The sequence below is a fragment of the Rhodnius prolixus genome, unplaced genomic scaffold, assembly GCF_049639745.1.
Source record: "Rhodnius prolixus isolate KJV_2025 unplaced genomic scaffold, Rpr scaffold_33, whole genome shotgun sequence".
In the NCBI taxonomy this organism is placed as follows: Eukaryota; Metazoa; Arthropoda; class Insecta; order Hemiptera; family Reduviidae; genus Rhodnius; species Rhodnius prolixus.
In genome coordinates, this window is record NW_027411608.1 from 867,335 (window position 1) to 880,930 (window position 13,596).

Sequence of the window (13,596 nt, forward strand, 5' to 3'; positions counted from 1 at the left end):
AATGTGTGAAAGTTTACCAAATTCGTCGGCATCATTTAATACTGAAACTGTATCCGTCCTACAAAAATTGAACGCCCATTCAAGTGATGTGATCTCTTGTGATTTTGGCTGCGGTTGTTATTTAGCCACTGGTTCTGGGTATATAAGACTTAAGTATTTATTCATTTAAATTTAAGTTTAATCTCCTTTTTTTTCAGTTACATGTTTTAATCACTAAACTGTGTACACAGGTAAGATTAATGGTAGTATTTGAGGCAATAAATTTTACGGCTTGCTTTGTCACAGGTGTGATAATCCGAGAAGGTTCACTTGTATTCGTCCCGAATTCTTTTAAAATAAAATTTATTAATAAATTTGTAATGAATTCGCCTGAAATCAGAGATAAATTCGTGATAATCTTGTCATTCCACTCCATTACAAAGTGCTCGCCCAGCTATTTCCTCAATCATTTCCTCTTCCATTATGGGTTTTCCCCACAACAGCTTTCATAAGAAAACCTTGTACTATTTCTCTCTGTGATACTTTTGTGGAGGTTTTCTCGAGGTAGTCCGTATCATTTTATTTCTTTACCTCATTAATCTCGGTTATTCCCATTTCTTTCTTGAACATCTTCATCCTCCTTCGAATCAGCCTAAGTTTTCTTAATGCAACTGTGCTTAATCATTTAAGTGACACATTTTTTGAGTTTAATTTCTTTCTATTAAGTCGTAAATGCGTAAAAAATTAGCTCATCACTGGTTTAGATGGTCTCGTAAGATAGAAGCTACGCCAGATCTTCCGTTTATTCTGGAACTTGCCTTGTCACAGGTGTGATAATCCGAGAAGATTCACTTGTATTCGACTCGAATTCTTTTACATTTTCTTGGCCATCAAAAGAAAATGCTTTGTTAAAAAAGTTTTACGAGTACAAGACTTGGCACATTCTGTTTTAAATATTTCTACGCCAAAAATGTTATCAGTAAATAATTAAAAAGAAAGTTTCCATCTATATTTTGTTTTTAATTGTTCCTCTTATTTCGCAGTGATAAAAGTGTTTGTGTTTATGAATGGAAACAAGGCCTAGGATTTGTTGAAACTTCTTATTCACCACTTGTCGGCCATAAGTATTCAGTAACTTGTGTTAGATTTTCCCCTTTGTTACCAATATTAGCGTCAGCATCAGTTGATGGTCATACAAATCTTTGGAGTTTAAGGGTAAATCAGCATTATTTTTTTACTGACTCAAATAGTATTTCTTGAAACTAGGCTAATTATTATTATTTTTTGTAATTTTTCAGACTGGTCATTGTCTACATTCTCTAGTCCAAGCTAATGGTAATGGTGTGAGAACAGTTTGTTTTTCTAAAAAGGACAATCTTTTGGCTAGTGCAGGCGAAGGTGGAACTTTATGCGTGTGGTCTATAAATGCATCCAACTATTCACTTATTAAGTAATTTTATATTTTCCTTTATAGTTTGTAAAAAAAACTGATTTCTGAAACTCTCAACAAGATTGTCCATTAGATTTTAGATAAATATTCTTTGGATTAAATTTATACTTTCCCTTACTGTGCTAGTTATAAGAGGTTATTGTAATCGTGCACATTTTTGACATGAAAATTCTATCGGAAGTATCCATTTTAAGATCCCCTAAGAACGAGGAATATGTTTTCGAATTTATAAGTGTAGCAACTGTAAAATGAGGAAGAAAAGTTGCACATACTTCAGAATTGATATTTCTTTTAAGTGTCATCAGAGGACGCCACGTCATAGACGGCCAAAAACCCGGTTGTGGTCAGAATCGACCTGTATGAAGTACCACTTCTTTGAATAGATTTTTCTGCCTTATTACTTTTTCTCGGAAAAGATGGAGAAGAAATTTTACTTATATTTTGTACAATGATTAAAACGTATTAAAGTAAAGTAATTGCCTATTTTTTCAGGCGGGCTTAACGTCCAACCACCAAATTAGGTGTCGTTGACGGAGGCGACTAACAAACTTACTTTATTGTAAATTTCTTTTATTAACCATTAAATAAAATCCATGGCCTAAGACTGGGAATCGAACCCAGTACCACAATACATATTAGCTTTACTGGTCCTATTAATCTACTTTTCTTTTTCTTTTTTTTTTGAACACTATTTCTGGTAAATTGAATTAAGTATACATCTGGTAGAATGGGAGAATTGATTAGTTCTAAATTATCGCTTTTCAGTAATATAGGTCTCTAACTATGTGAGAGGTTAAATGGTGTTTCTAAAATCGAGTAGATGAAAATTCCCTTTATTTTTTCTCAATAAATGTTAATTTTCTCGTATATTGCTCCTACTCCTAGACATTTCTGTAACATTCATATGTACTTTACAAGTTTTTTACAACTTTTTATCATTCTTCAAGGAAAAAAAAAAACTCATTTGAGGGCATTTTTTTTGAAAGGTGGATAGGATATCTTTTAAGGTTAAATTCTGTGGTTACAAATTATGTTGTTAACTTGTAATATTTGAATAATTCGTACTAAAATTATTTTTAGGACATTTTGACGAAGAATGAGTGTAGCTTTCTTGTTTCCTCTAAAGCGTAATTTCGGTTTAATTAGCAATAATCTTTCTATTAATAACAATCATTTAAAAAATGTTCTGAAATTTAGTGGCATTACATTGCTAAAATTTGATCTCTTTCCCTACCAACGAAAGTAAAATTTACTGTTAAAAATATTTATTGTAAATTAAAAAAGTAACAATACTTTTTTCAGAACTATTAACGGCCACGATGATGAAAGCATCCAAGGTTCAGCGTTTTCACCTGACGGATTATTACTTGTTACTGGAGACATGACAGGTAAATTACAACATAAAACTTGTTATTTGATTTCAAATAAAATGTATAAATAATCCAAATTATTTATTTGAAAATAATGCTAAAATTGATTTTACATTTTTAGTGTAAAAAGTGGTAAAATATAAATAGCTTAGTTTGAAAATGTAACAGTTTAATTTGATTGCATCACACGTACGTATTACTGTCCATGACCTCGATGTTTTCCACTTAATATAGATTTAATATCTTCGTGTATGATCGATCAGCTATCGATTGTAATTAATCATTTAAGCTCTAAAGAAATATTCACCTGTTAAACTCAGCCAGACTATATGAATTAATTAAATTTTGTTTATAACTTACAAAAAAAAATAGTAGAAATAGTTCATTTTATTCTAAATATTTTTTTTATAACTTACTAAAAAGGAGTAGAAATAGTAAAGTGCTTTAAATAAATTGATATGCCATCTAGATGTACTGAAATGGTGTGTCTGTGTTAGGAGTTAATATTGAGGGTTATTTCAGTTTTTTGGTCGTGATGTTCGTAAAAATATAAACCCACCCCCCCCCTCAAAGTGGCTGATACAATTCTTCCACTGAAAACTAAATAATTATAATTATAAAACTAATAATAATTAGTTTGTATGATTTCAATTTTTTTTAAATAACATTTTTTTATTGACTAAACCATTATATCTAATACAATTTCTAAACATTTTAAATACAGGCTGATCATTTCGGTGAGTGATTCCTGATTTTTCTTCCCCCCCCCTCCCGTAATGACCTTAATTTTATGATTGTAAAATACAAAAAAGGAAACCTAATTTACTTTTATTATAAGTTTAGTTTGGCTTCATTAAAAAAAAAAAAATCATCCTCACTTTAAATAATGTAGTTTTTGCACCGATGAATTAATAATGAAAGTTTTTTCATGACAAAACTGTTTTTATCCATTTATTTTAATTGATTTTTGTTTAATACCTTATCATAAAAACTTGTGGTTAAACTTGATAAATGAACATTTTGAAAATTACTTATTTCTTTATAGCTTATTGGATTTGATTTAATGTAGAACAGAGTGATGGCGCATGAATCTAGATTTCCCTGGCAGAACAAGCTATTTCTATCCCTGGTGGTTAACCCCACGTTATTTTGTTAACTTTTTTTTTTTTTACTGATAAATACCCGTTGAAATATCCCGAAAATACAATTGTAATGATTGATTGAGGCCAAGAAATACAAAGTTTCTTTGAGATAGTTCGACTTTTCTTTTTTTTGGGCTACCTCTGGACATTCTTCAGAAAGTGGAGAAGAGAGTTGTTGTGAGAGTTATAAAAGATGGAAATAACTTCGTCTTTTTTTTATGGAACTAAATTTTTCTTGGAGCAAACTAATGTTTGGCGCCAGTAATCTGGAGTTAGTAATCTTCTGGGTTTGTTGTGATGGTGTTGCCTTTCGTGACACTTGATTGTAATGTACTCATAAGTTTGGAAATTCCTTGTTTGAATAGGTGAGAACATAAGGAAATCGTGCAAGTGTAGTTTTCTCTTGTATTCTTCTTCTTCTTCTTCTTCAGTAGTACCACAGTCCTTTAAGGGTCTTAGGCTTCCTCAACTACATCTCAACACTTATCCTCCTAAACCTGCTCACTCATAATACACTAAGATCCTGCTCAACATCATCTAGCCATTTTTTGGCATTGGCTTTCGCCATACAGCCAGCATCGTCTAGGTGCTTATCACTAGAGTATCACTCACTCTCCATTCTTATTTATAAATTCATGACAATCGGTTCTCGTGTCGATAATTTGAAACGATTGCTATACTTTCCCTTAACAAGTGTAAGAGCTGATCGCCGCTTTAATGTTACGTAGAGGAGCCCTAACTCTATCATCCTACCAAATTATTTCAAAATCGGGCTAAGATTTACAGAGTAATTAGTATTAATAATTTTGGAGGGGGCCTTACATAAAGGGGGCTAACTCCTCTCCCATTCGATGTACAGCATCGAGACCCCCAAAAGGCACATCTACATAAAAGTCCGAATCGAATGACACCTCATTCATGAAAATCGGTTCGTGCGTTTAGGCGCTACGCAGTTTACAAAAAAGGTAACAACAACAACAACAACAACAACAACAACAACAACAAGAACAACAACAATTTTTGAAAATGTAATTTTTGTGCATTTTTCGCATCGTTTTTCTCGAAAACTAATTAATCTATGTTATTACGAAAAAAATACAGTTGTAAAGGAGGGTTTGCCCTTTATTTTAAAGAAAATTTGGGAATTTTATCTTTTATAGAAAAAGAGAAAAAAATTGTCAAAGTTGGGTGTTTTTCAACGTTACGCTTTTTCGTGCACTTTTTGACGATCAACCCTTATACAACTGTCCTACCGGACAGTTTTAATACATTCGCTTCACACACTCATCCCTCTACTATATACAACTACTTACATACAAACTTACAACTAATGGATGGATCAGTACTCCATGCTCCTGCCATCCTTATAGCTTAACCGAAATTAAAATCACGTAATCCTTCTCTAATCATTTTCTTGAATTCATTCAATAACTTTTAAATACATTCATATTAATACATTGCTAGCTCGGCTATAGATTTAAGCACATATATGTTGGTGGAGAATATTATGTCTTCGTAGCGAAATGGTGCATCTACCTGTATATGTCGGCAAACATTCGTTTCCTTTCTACCACATTATCTAGCCATCGTTGCCGGTGATTTCCATTTTTTTTTCTTCTCCTTCTCGAGAAGAGCTTTTAACAGCATCCATATGTCCGCCTACTTTTGATATATTTTAGGTTCAAGTGGCAATCCACCTTTATGACGTCTTTGTAATTTAATCAATTTCTTTGAAGCGCAAAACTTTCTGCAATACCCAAAAGCATTGGTTATTTGCTGATATTCTGGCTTTTTTTTTTTTTTTAATGTCCATATTGATTTCGTTACTTTTCGTTGATAAACATCTTTAGGACCTGAAACTTAAGATTACTTTAAATTGGTGGTAACCAGTTCAACAGCATCTCGGTTGATCTATTAGTTTGCATTAGCTTCTCCTGTGAATTCCTCTCTTATATTGTTTTAATTGTTTATTCAATTCAACGTATTTTATTCCATTAATTTGTTAAATTAAAGTATGCTTATTACTTATGCAAAATATTTTGTTTTTTCTTTCATTTATTTTTCGATCTTATAATTTTCTCTTGTTTTTTTTATTTTATTTTTATAATACAGGAAGTTATAAAATCTGGTCGACACTAGCAGCCAAAGAGGATATAGATCCAGCTTTAATTACAATTCGTGATGCTCATGATCTTGGAATCAATTCTTTGGAATTTTCTAATCAGTACACGGTTCATATGGGTAAGCCAATTTTATTTCCGTTAAAATTTTTTATGATTTTTGTCTTCGTTAAATTCTGATTAGGAAAACGAACTAAATCAGTATACTGAGGGTTCTTTGTTGGCCAGAGAAGAATTTTTTTGTTTTTTGTTTAACTGTTACTGTACGTTTTGGTTACCAATGGTGTTCATTTCATTCTTTTCTTTTTTGACCAGCTGAAGAGAGCAGCTTAATTGAACGCACATACATAATGGTCAGCAGCGGAAATGATCACTTCGTAAGAGTGTGGCAAGTTTCAACAAGCCAGTCGGGGAAGAATACATCATTACTGTTACCACCTAGCCCGCCAGTTCTGTTGGCCAAATTGCAAGGACATCATTCGGCTGTCACACAGATTAGAATCTCCACAGATGGGGAATTAATAGCGTCCACCTCAATTGATAAGACCACTAGAATATGGCAGGTGAATTAATTTTATTTAATTTTTACTAAAAATCTTGGCATCACTGCGAACTGTAACCTAATTTATAACCTTTTTTTTGTTTATCTTCTTTTCAGCTTTCCACGAACAGATGTTTGAAAACTCTTGATGGACATTCCAGATATGTTACTTCTTGTGCCTTTTCTTCGGATCAATCATTATTAGTTACTGGTTCTAATGATAGAACAGTGATAGTGTGGGATCTAACAGGAGCTTTAGGATTGGATTCAGAACTTTCTCAATTTCCTACTTTTAATAGTCAATTAGTAAGTGTTTTTCTTGTCTTTTCAAAAAATAAAGCTGTATACTCAGTGTTGCCATTAATAACTTCTATGAATTCAAAAGTTTGTATTATGATTGCTATTACAACTCTCTTACTACAACTTTTTTTAGGTTATAACTTGAATTTATTTTTAAAACTACGAATTTTAAAATGTAAATAATTATTACTAACATCATCTTGGGTCCTCAGAATGACTTAAAAATAAATTTTCTCTAAATATTATCCAAATCGAAGTTTATGCGAGTGAAAAGTTCCGAAATAATACGGTTCTATCTCTTGTTTATTACCTGGTTTCAGGAGTTAATTGTGTTGTTGCTAAAAATCATGTTGGAAGAACATTTTTCAACAGGAAAATACTTCTTTATTTATGGATTGTTCGATTTCTCGAAAATAGTCCCTTTACTTTTCATTCAAGAGTGTTATTTTCGAATTAATTACCTACAAACATATAGTAGTATAATCTTGGGAATAATAGTAAGAAAAGTAAGTCGTGTAATGTTAAAACCAGATTTCTTATTTGCATATAAAATTTCCATAGGTGCCTAACTCAGAATCGTTGCAAGATGAATCTCATAATGAACGAAGTATGCAACTGCTTCATAAAATGGACGTACATTCCGCATCAATAAATTCTGTGGATTTTAATGAAGATTATTTTGTCACTGCGGGAACGTAAGTTAATCTTGTTAAAAAGGAAAAATTATTGCTGATAATATATGTTAATTTGTTTATTATATCTGAAGTGCAAATTTATTTATTCACCTAAATCTGAGCCCATCTATTTAGGAAATATTTTTTATGAACAATGTATGCTTACTCCTTCCAATTATAGGCTCTAGCTGGGCAGAAGTTAGAGGCGCAGACCCCTAATCTAAGATGTGTACTGGATAGATTTCGATTCTAGATTTCCTTGGGTTTTATAAAATGTTTTATATGTTCGTTATTGGATCTAATACACTACTTAAGAGAATAGAACTCAACGCTTCCCAAAGCTTAAAAATAAAACTATAAACAGATCAAAACTCTCTATGGACAATAAAAGACATATTTTTTGTAAATAACAATATATTAAAGCTTTTTAAGGTATATTTCTAAGGCATCGAATTGTAGGATTCAACTGAACCTTAAATCTGCAAAGAATCTTGTACTCGCTGTCTAAAATTATTCTCTTCATAGTTGACGCTCCTTTCTATGCCTAATAAAACCATTCACATACTCGTAGACCTGAACAATCGTTTTACCATTGTTAGAGATAGATTCTCTCTCAACTCTGTTACAGAAAATTCCATCTTAATTTAAATTTCATCCTAATTCACTGGTACAACACCTTACTTTCAGGACACTTTTAGACATCTTCAAAAAAATATAGTTAGTGACCTCGCGATCTTCTCCAAGACGACTTAGTTTAATAGAAAATATTGTGTTGAAGTGTAACTTCCCCACTCTGAGTGTGTTGAGGACATTTCATATTTAAATTGTTGCCTTACAGTATAATAATGCGTTGATTGTAACTAAATTAAGTATTAAAAAGTACAAAAATAATTTTTTCAATGAGAATATAGCTTTCATCCTTGAAACAAAGTCAAAACTAAAAATGTTGAATGTGATTAGGCATTTTCAGTTGTCAAATCTTCTTGTATATCTTAGGAGTACTGCTTCGCCCTTGTACCTTAGGTGTAGATCCGGCACTGAAGTGAACTAAACATTTATTTATTTATTTTTAATTTCAGCGATCATAGAATTATGATCTGGAAATGGAGTGGTTTAGACGAATTGCGATTAGTACACGATATAGAGGAAGCCCACAGATATTCCATACATCAAATTGAATTTTGCCATAAAACTGGTTTGTTGGCATCGTGTTCATTGGATGGTACCGCAATTCTATGGGATCCAGAGGTAATTCTTGATTTATATCGTTTGCATATATATTCTTGTCTTGTAGATATAGGCTTATTATACAGTTTCTATAATAGCAAGAAGTTATGGTTCTCCTAGGATTAATCTCCAGTTTCATTTTAAGGTTTTTTGAATGAAAATCATAATTAATTTTAGATACCTATAATACCATGTGATAACACAGGAATGAATTTTTTAATAATGGAAACTTGAAATAAAACTCATGTGTATTATCACAAAGGTACTGTAGTTTGTTATTTTTTCTCTAAAGCTACATTTTTGTGTAATATACGGCCCCATCTTTTGTGTACAATTAAAAAGGGTTAAATATGTTGCTCAAAGCGTGACTAAAGGAAATTCCTTACCGGAAGTAACACTTTTACTGGGGTAGACTAACTTTTATAGTTACATTTAAGTGTACAGTTTTACCAACAGTAAGAACTGTTACTAAAATTAAATTTGGCTCAAATGTTCGGAAATTAAAATAAAATTTGTGAGTCAGAAACCTTTGAAATTATAGTAAAATAAAGTTGTATAAATGTTCATACCACAGATTTTTTTATTATTACTATTACATTGCATAGACTGGTACTCCAAGAAAATCAGGATTTCACGTAAGCGGTTCTGGTGTCAAGTGTGTCCGATTTTCGCCTGATTCAAATTATCTAGCTGCTGGAGGAGATGATGATATTATACAAATTTATGATACAGAGACACTACAAAATGTTGGGTTAGTTTAAATTCTATATTTTATATTAAGTATATATTATTATTATTATTTTTAAATTTAAAATAAACTTTGATACAAAAAAAAATTATTTGTGTCACTAGTGCGGAAAGTGATTCTAAAACTAAAAAATCATTCCGCACCGTTGCAGCCAATATTTTTTGTACGGAAAAAAATACGTCGTACATCGAAAAAAATTGTTTCAAGTTCAAACAAAAGGTTGCTATGGTAACAATGGAGAAAATAATAGCAATAAATAGAGACAATTTCAAATGGAAATATTTAAAGTAAACAACAACAAAAAATCAGTAGTTGATAGAAAAGTCGGGAAACGAGGCAGTATTAAAATAATGTTAACACAGAATTTCTCAAATTGTAACGATGTTTTTAATTAAAACAAACTGTAAAGGTTAGGTTTAACTAAAGTTTCTTTGCTTTTATTGATAAAATAGAATAAATCAACTAAGACACCATTTTTGGGTGTTTTTTTGTATAAATAAATATCAGAATAGAACTAAACAAATGTGAAATACAAATTGGTTATAATTTTAAAAGTGATATCAATAAAAGGGCGGAAGGTGTTGTTGCAAAGAAGGACTTTTTCGTTTTTCGTAACTATGTGGTGAACACTTACTTTCTGTACGGTAGTTGGAAAAACAACACATATATAATATCTATAATTTAACTTCCTGTTTTTTTTACTTAAACAGAAATTTTGTGGGCGATGGCGAAGGAGTGACGTGTTTGGCGTTCTCACCACAATCAGATTATATTCTTTCCGGTTCTGCTGATGGTCACTGTCGTCTTTATCATCTAGCTTCTACAGCCAGTAATCCAGTGTATACTTTAGATGATGCACACGATTTAGGCGTCACTAGTATGGATTTTTCAGAAGTTCCACATGCTCAGTATTCAGGTATGATTTAGTTTTATTATATTTTTTTACTGTCTCTTAAATCAGCATCCCACATCACTTTTCTCGAATATAGAGTTAAGAATTCCCAGTAGCGTAGCTCTTCTCTTTATGCAAAAATATATTTTTGGAAGAATTCAGGGGAATTTAAGAGATCTGTTTTTTCACTACGGTTGGAATACAAGTTAGTACGTGTTCAGGAATGGGGAGGCGAATGTGACTATAATCCTCTTTTCTATGAGGTGTATACTATTAAGTTTAGTTTAAGAAATTGTGTGCGTCATAATTTTAGTCAAAAGAAAGTCATGAGAGTATATACATAAGATTTATTTCATTTAAGGTGATCGAGGTGGTAAATATGAGGTAGCCACTTGTGGAAATGATTGTCTTATCAAAGTTTGGAAGGTTAAAGCACAAGAAAATAGGATCATATTGGTTTGGACATTGAAAGGTAATTACATTGTTATTTTATTTTTCCAAGACTAGGCGCATATTGAGTCGCTTACATCGCATCTCATCTATATGAATGTTTCTCAGTTTTTCAATATATTTTTTTAAATTACCCAATACTTGATTTTATTATTTATAATATAAAAAAAGTTATGATATCAGCACGATACTGTATTTACACGGATAATCTTGAAAATACTTAACAATGGACTTATAATGTACATTATAAGTTAAAATACATATTTGTAATTTTAAAAAATTCGGTTCTTAAGTTGTAAATAGTCTTTTCTTTTAAGTAAGTCATCTTCTGTATTAAATGCAATCGCAGTTATAAAAATAAATTGTTCAGAATATAATTTATAATACACTGCTCCACAAAAAAAGTGGCGCACTTTAAAATGCGTTATTTTTTTTTCTCTGTCACTTTTTTATTCTACATTTTATTTTAGTTAGCAAATATAAGAAGTATAAAGTTACGGGAAGGCTAAAATAAAATAAAAAATGATCTAAAAGAAATAGAAACCTTTAATTTAACAAAAAAGTACTTCTCGGCAAAATATGAGTTTGGAAAAAAAATGTATTTCTTCCGATTCAAAAAAGAGAAAAAGAATTTTAGTAACTTGTATTGCTCGCATTACTGCATCCAATCTCCTCGGCATACTCCTTATTAAATTTCTCACGAAATCTTGTGTTAATTCCTTCCGTATCTCCACCAGAGCACCTCGCAACTCTTCTAAGCTTCTGGGAGGATTATTTCTCCATCTTAATCGCCTACCCAGCTCATCCCAAAGATGTTCAATAGGATTTAAATCCGGGCTGCGTGCTGGCCACCTCAAAACAGGAATGCTAGTATCCTATAGATATTGAACAACACAGGCGGCAGTGTGTGGTCGTGCATTATCTTGCATAAAAATAAAATTCTCCCCAATAAATGGTGCATAGGGTATCACATATTGCTGCAAAATTTCCCTCACAAACAAATCTGCATTCAAGATTGCCCTGTTGAACACGTGGAGCTCAGTCTTAGCCTCCATAGAAATCTCAGCCCACACCAGCACTGAACCACCTCAGAATGGTAGTCTACCAGAAATATTGCACGGAGCGTAGCGCTCCCAGGCCTTCGGTAAACTCGTTGCCTCCCATCAGGTGCATAGAGAGCAAAACGGGACTCGTCTGAAGAGAGAACGTTTCTCCAATCGTTCTCAGACCAGTTGCGGTGTTCCCTAGCGAACTCTAGACCGGCTCTCCGATGATCTACGGTGAGCAATGGTCCTGTGGCTTGCTTCCTAGAGCGTAAATTCGTTTCAGCGAACCTTCTTCGTACGGTTTCGGCACTGACTGAAACTCCACGAACAGTAAGCAGTGTTTGAGCTGTTTCAGAAGCAGTTGATGTACGATTTCTTAGAGTGTGAATTCTAATGAATCGGTCATCTAGTGCTTCTGTGGCTCTTGGTCGACCCGAACCTTGTCTGCGAGTGCAGAGGCCTGTCTCCCGGTAACGATGGATGGCTCTACGGTCGGTGGTCTCAGGCAACCCTAACGTTCGTGCTGCGTACCGCTGACTCCGTCCATCCTCAACTAATGCAATAATACGGGCCACTTGCTCTGCTGTAATTGAGAGTTCGCAATGCTTTCAGCTTGAAAAAAGTCGAAACGCAACTGTAGAGGTCAATAAATTTATTTACTGTTGAGGTGAAGTTCACGTTGTTGTTTACACAAAAAGACCGAAGGGGATTAAACGAGGAATTGCGTCTCTATTTACAAGAAACTTTGGGCCTTGATTCGATTAATTGTTCCCAGACGGTTTATGAAAATAATTAAAACTAATAATCTTTCCCCGAAATGTTATAAAACAAAAATAAACGCTTTTTTCAAAGTGCGCCACTTTTTTTGTGGAGCAGTTTATATAAAAATTTTCAAAATAATCGCCTACTTTGACGTATAAGTAGTTTGATTTCATTATTATTTGACATCATATATACAGAGCTATTGAAAAATTACGAAAATTAAATTCATTAGAATTATATTTATTAAAAACATATTTTAATTGTGGTCCTAAAATGCAAAGTAAATATAATGGCTTTTTTGTTGCTTATTTTCGTTGATTCTTTTTTATTAATTCTTTCATGAATAGAATTGGTTAAAAGTCTTTGTTGAAGGAACGTCGAATCTCTTCAAAACTTATTTTTTATTACAATCATCGGTGTAAAATCCACATTCAGCCAAATAAACTGTTGCAAATGGAAGTAACAATGGCATAACCTTTTTGATAAGGGTTGGATATTCATCTTGAATTCGTAACCAAAATTTAAGCAAATTATAAAAGTGTTTCCAATATTTTTTGTTAGTTACGAAAACCTGTAGTGATCTGTTTCATAATGATAGAATTCTCTCAGTGTGCAATTAGGAATCGTAAATAAGGATAGTTCTTCCTGAAAAAAAAGAGGAATTTAGTTACTCAGATTACAATTCAAGTGGCCACATATATTTTTTCTTGATTTAGGTCATGGAGGTAGTGTAACATGTGTTCGTTATTCGCCGAAGTTATCCGAAATGATCGCATCAACTGGTACTGATAAAACATGTCGACTGTGGGATGCTGTAAGCAAATTTAATTCAAAAATATTTTTATCTCTACTGTTAAATGAATTCATATTATTTCTTTTTAAAAATATTTTGTTG

The 13,596-nt window shown here is 32.3% G+C and overlaps 1 protein-coding gene across 3 annotated transcripts in view; it reads left to right on the forward strand.

The window, feature by feature from the left end:
* Nucleotide 1: 1 nt before the first annotated feature.
* The window catches only part of LOC141455225 (WD repeat, SAM and U-box domain-containing protein 1-like), a 24,220-nt gene continuing 10,625 nt past the window's right edge, over nucleotides 2-13,596 (forward strand). For all 3 annotated transcript variants that reach the window (XM_074130131.1, XM_074130132.1, XM_074130133.1), the window contains exons 1-13: nucleotides 2-138; nucleotides 1,023-1,194; nucleotides 1,278-1,429; nucleotides 2,732-2,817; nucleotides 6,054-6,182; nucleotides 6,377-6,624; nucleotides 6,720-6,908; nucleotides 7,464-7,597; nucleotides 8,656-8,824; nucleotides 9,409-9,554; nucleotides 10,262-10,467; nucleotides 10,805-10,915; nucleotides 13,418-13,515. In XM_074130131.1, the coding sequence (XP_073986232.1) occupies nucleotides 2-138; nucleotides 1,023-1,194; nucleotides 1,278-1,429; nucleotides 2,732-2,817; nucleotides 6,054-6,182; nucleotides 6,377-6,624; nucleotides 6,720-6,908; nucleotides 7,464-7,597; nucleotides 8,656-8,824; nucleotides 9,409-9,554; nucleotides 10,262-10,467; nucleotides 10,805-10,915; nucleotides 13,418-13,515 (1,977 nt within the window). The remainder of the gene's footprint in view (nucleotides 139-1,022; nucleotides 1,195-1,277; nucleotides 1,430-2,731; nucleotides 2,818-6,053; nucleotides 6,183-6,376; nucleotides 6,625-6,719; nucleotides 6,909-7,463; nucleotides 7,598-8,655; nucleotides 8,825-9,408; nucleotides 9,555-10,261; nucleotides 10,468-10,804; nucleotides 10,916-13,417; nucleotides 13,516-13,596) is intronic.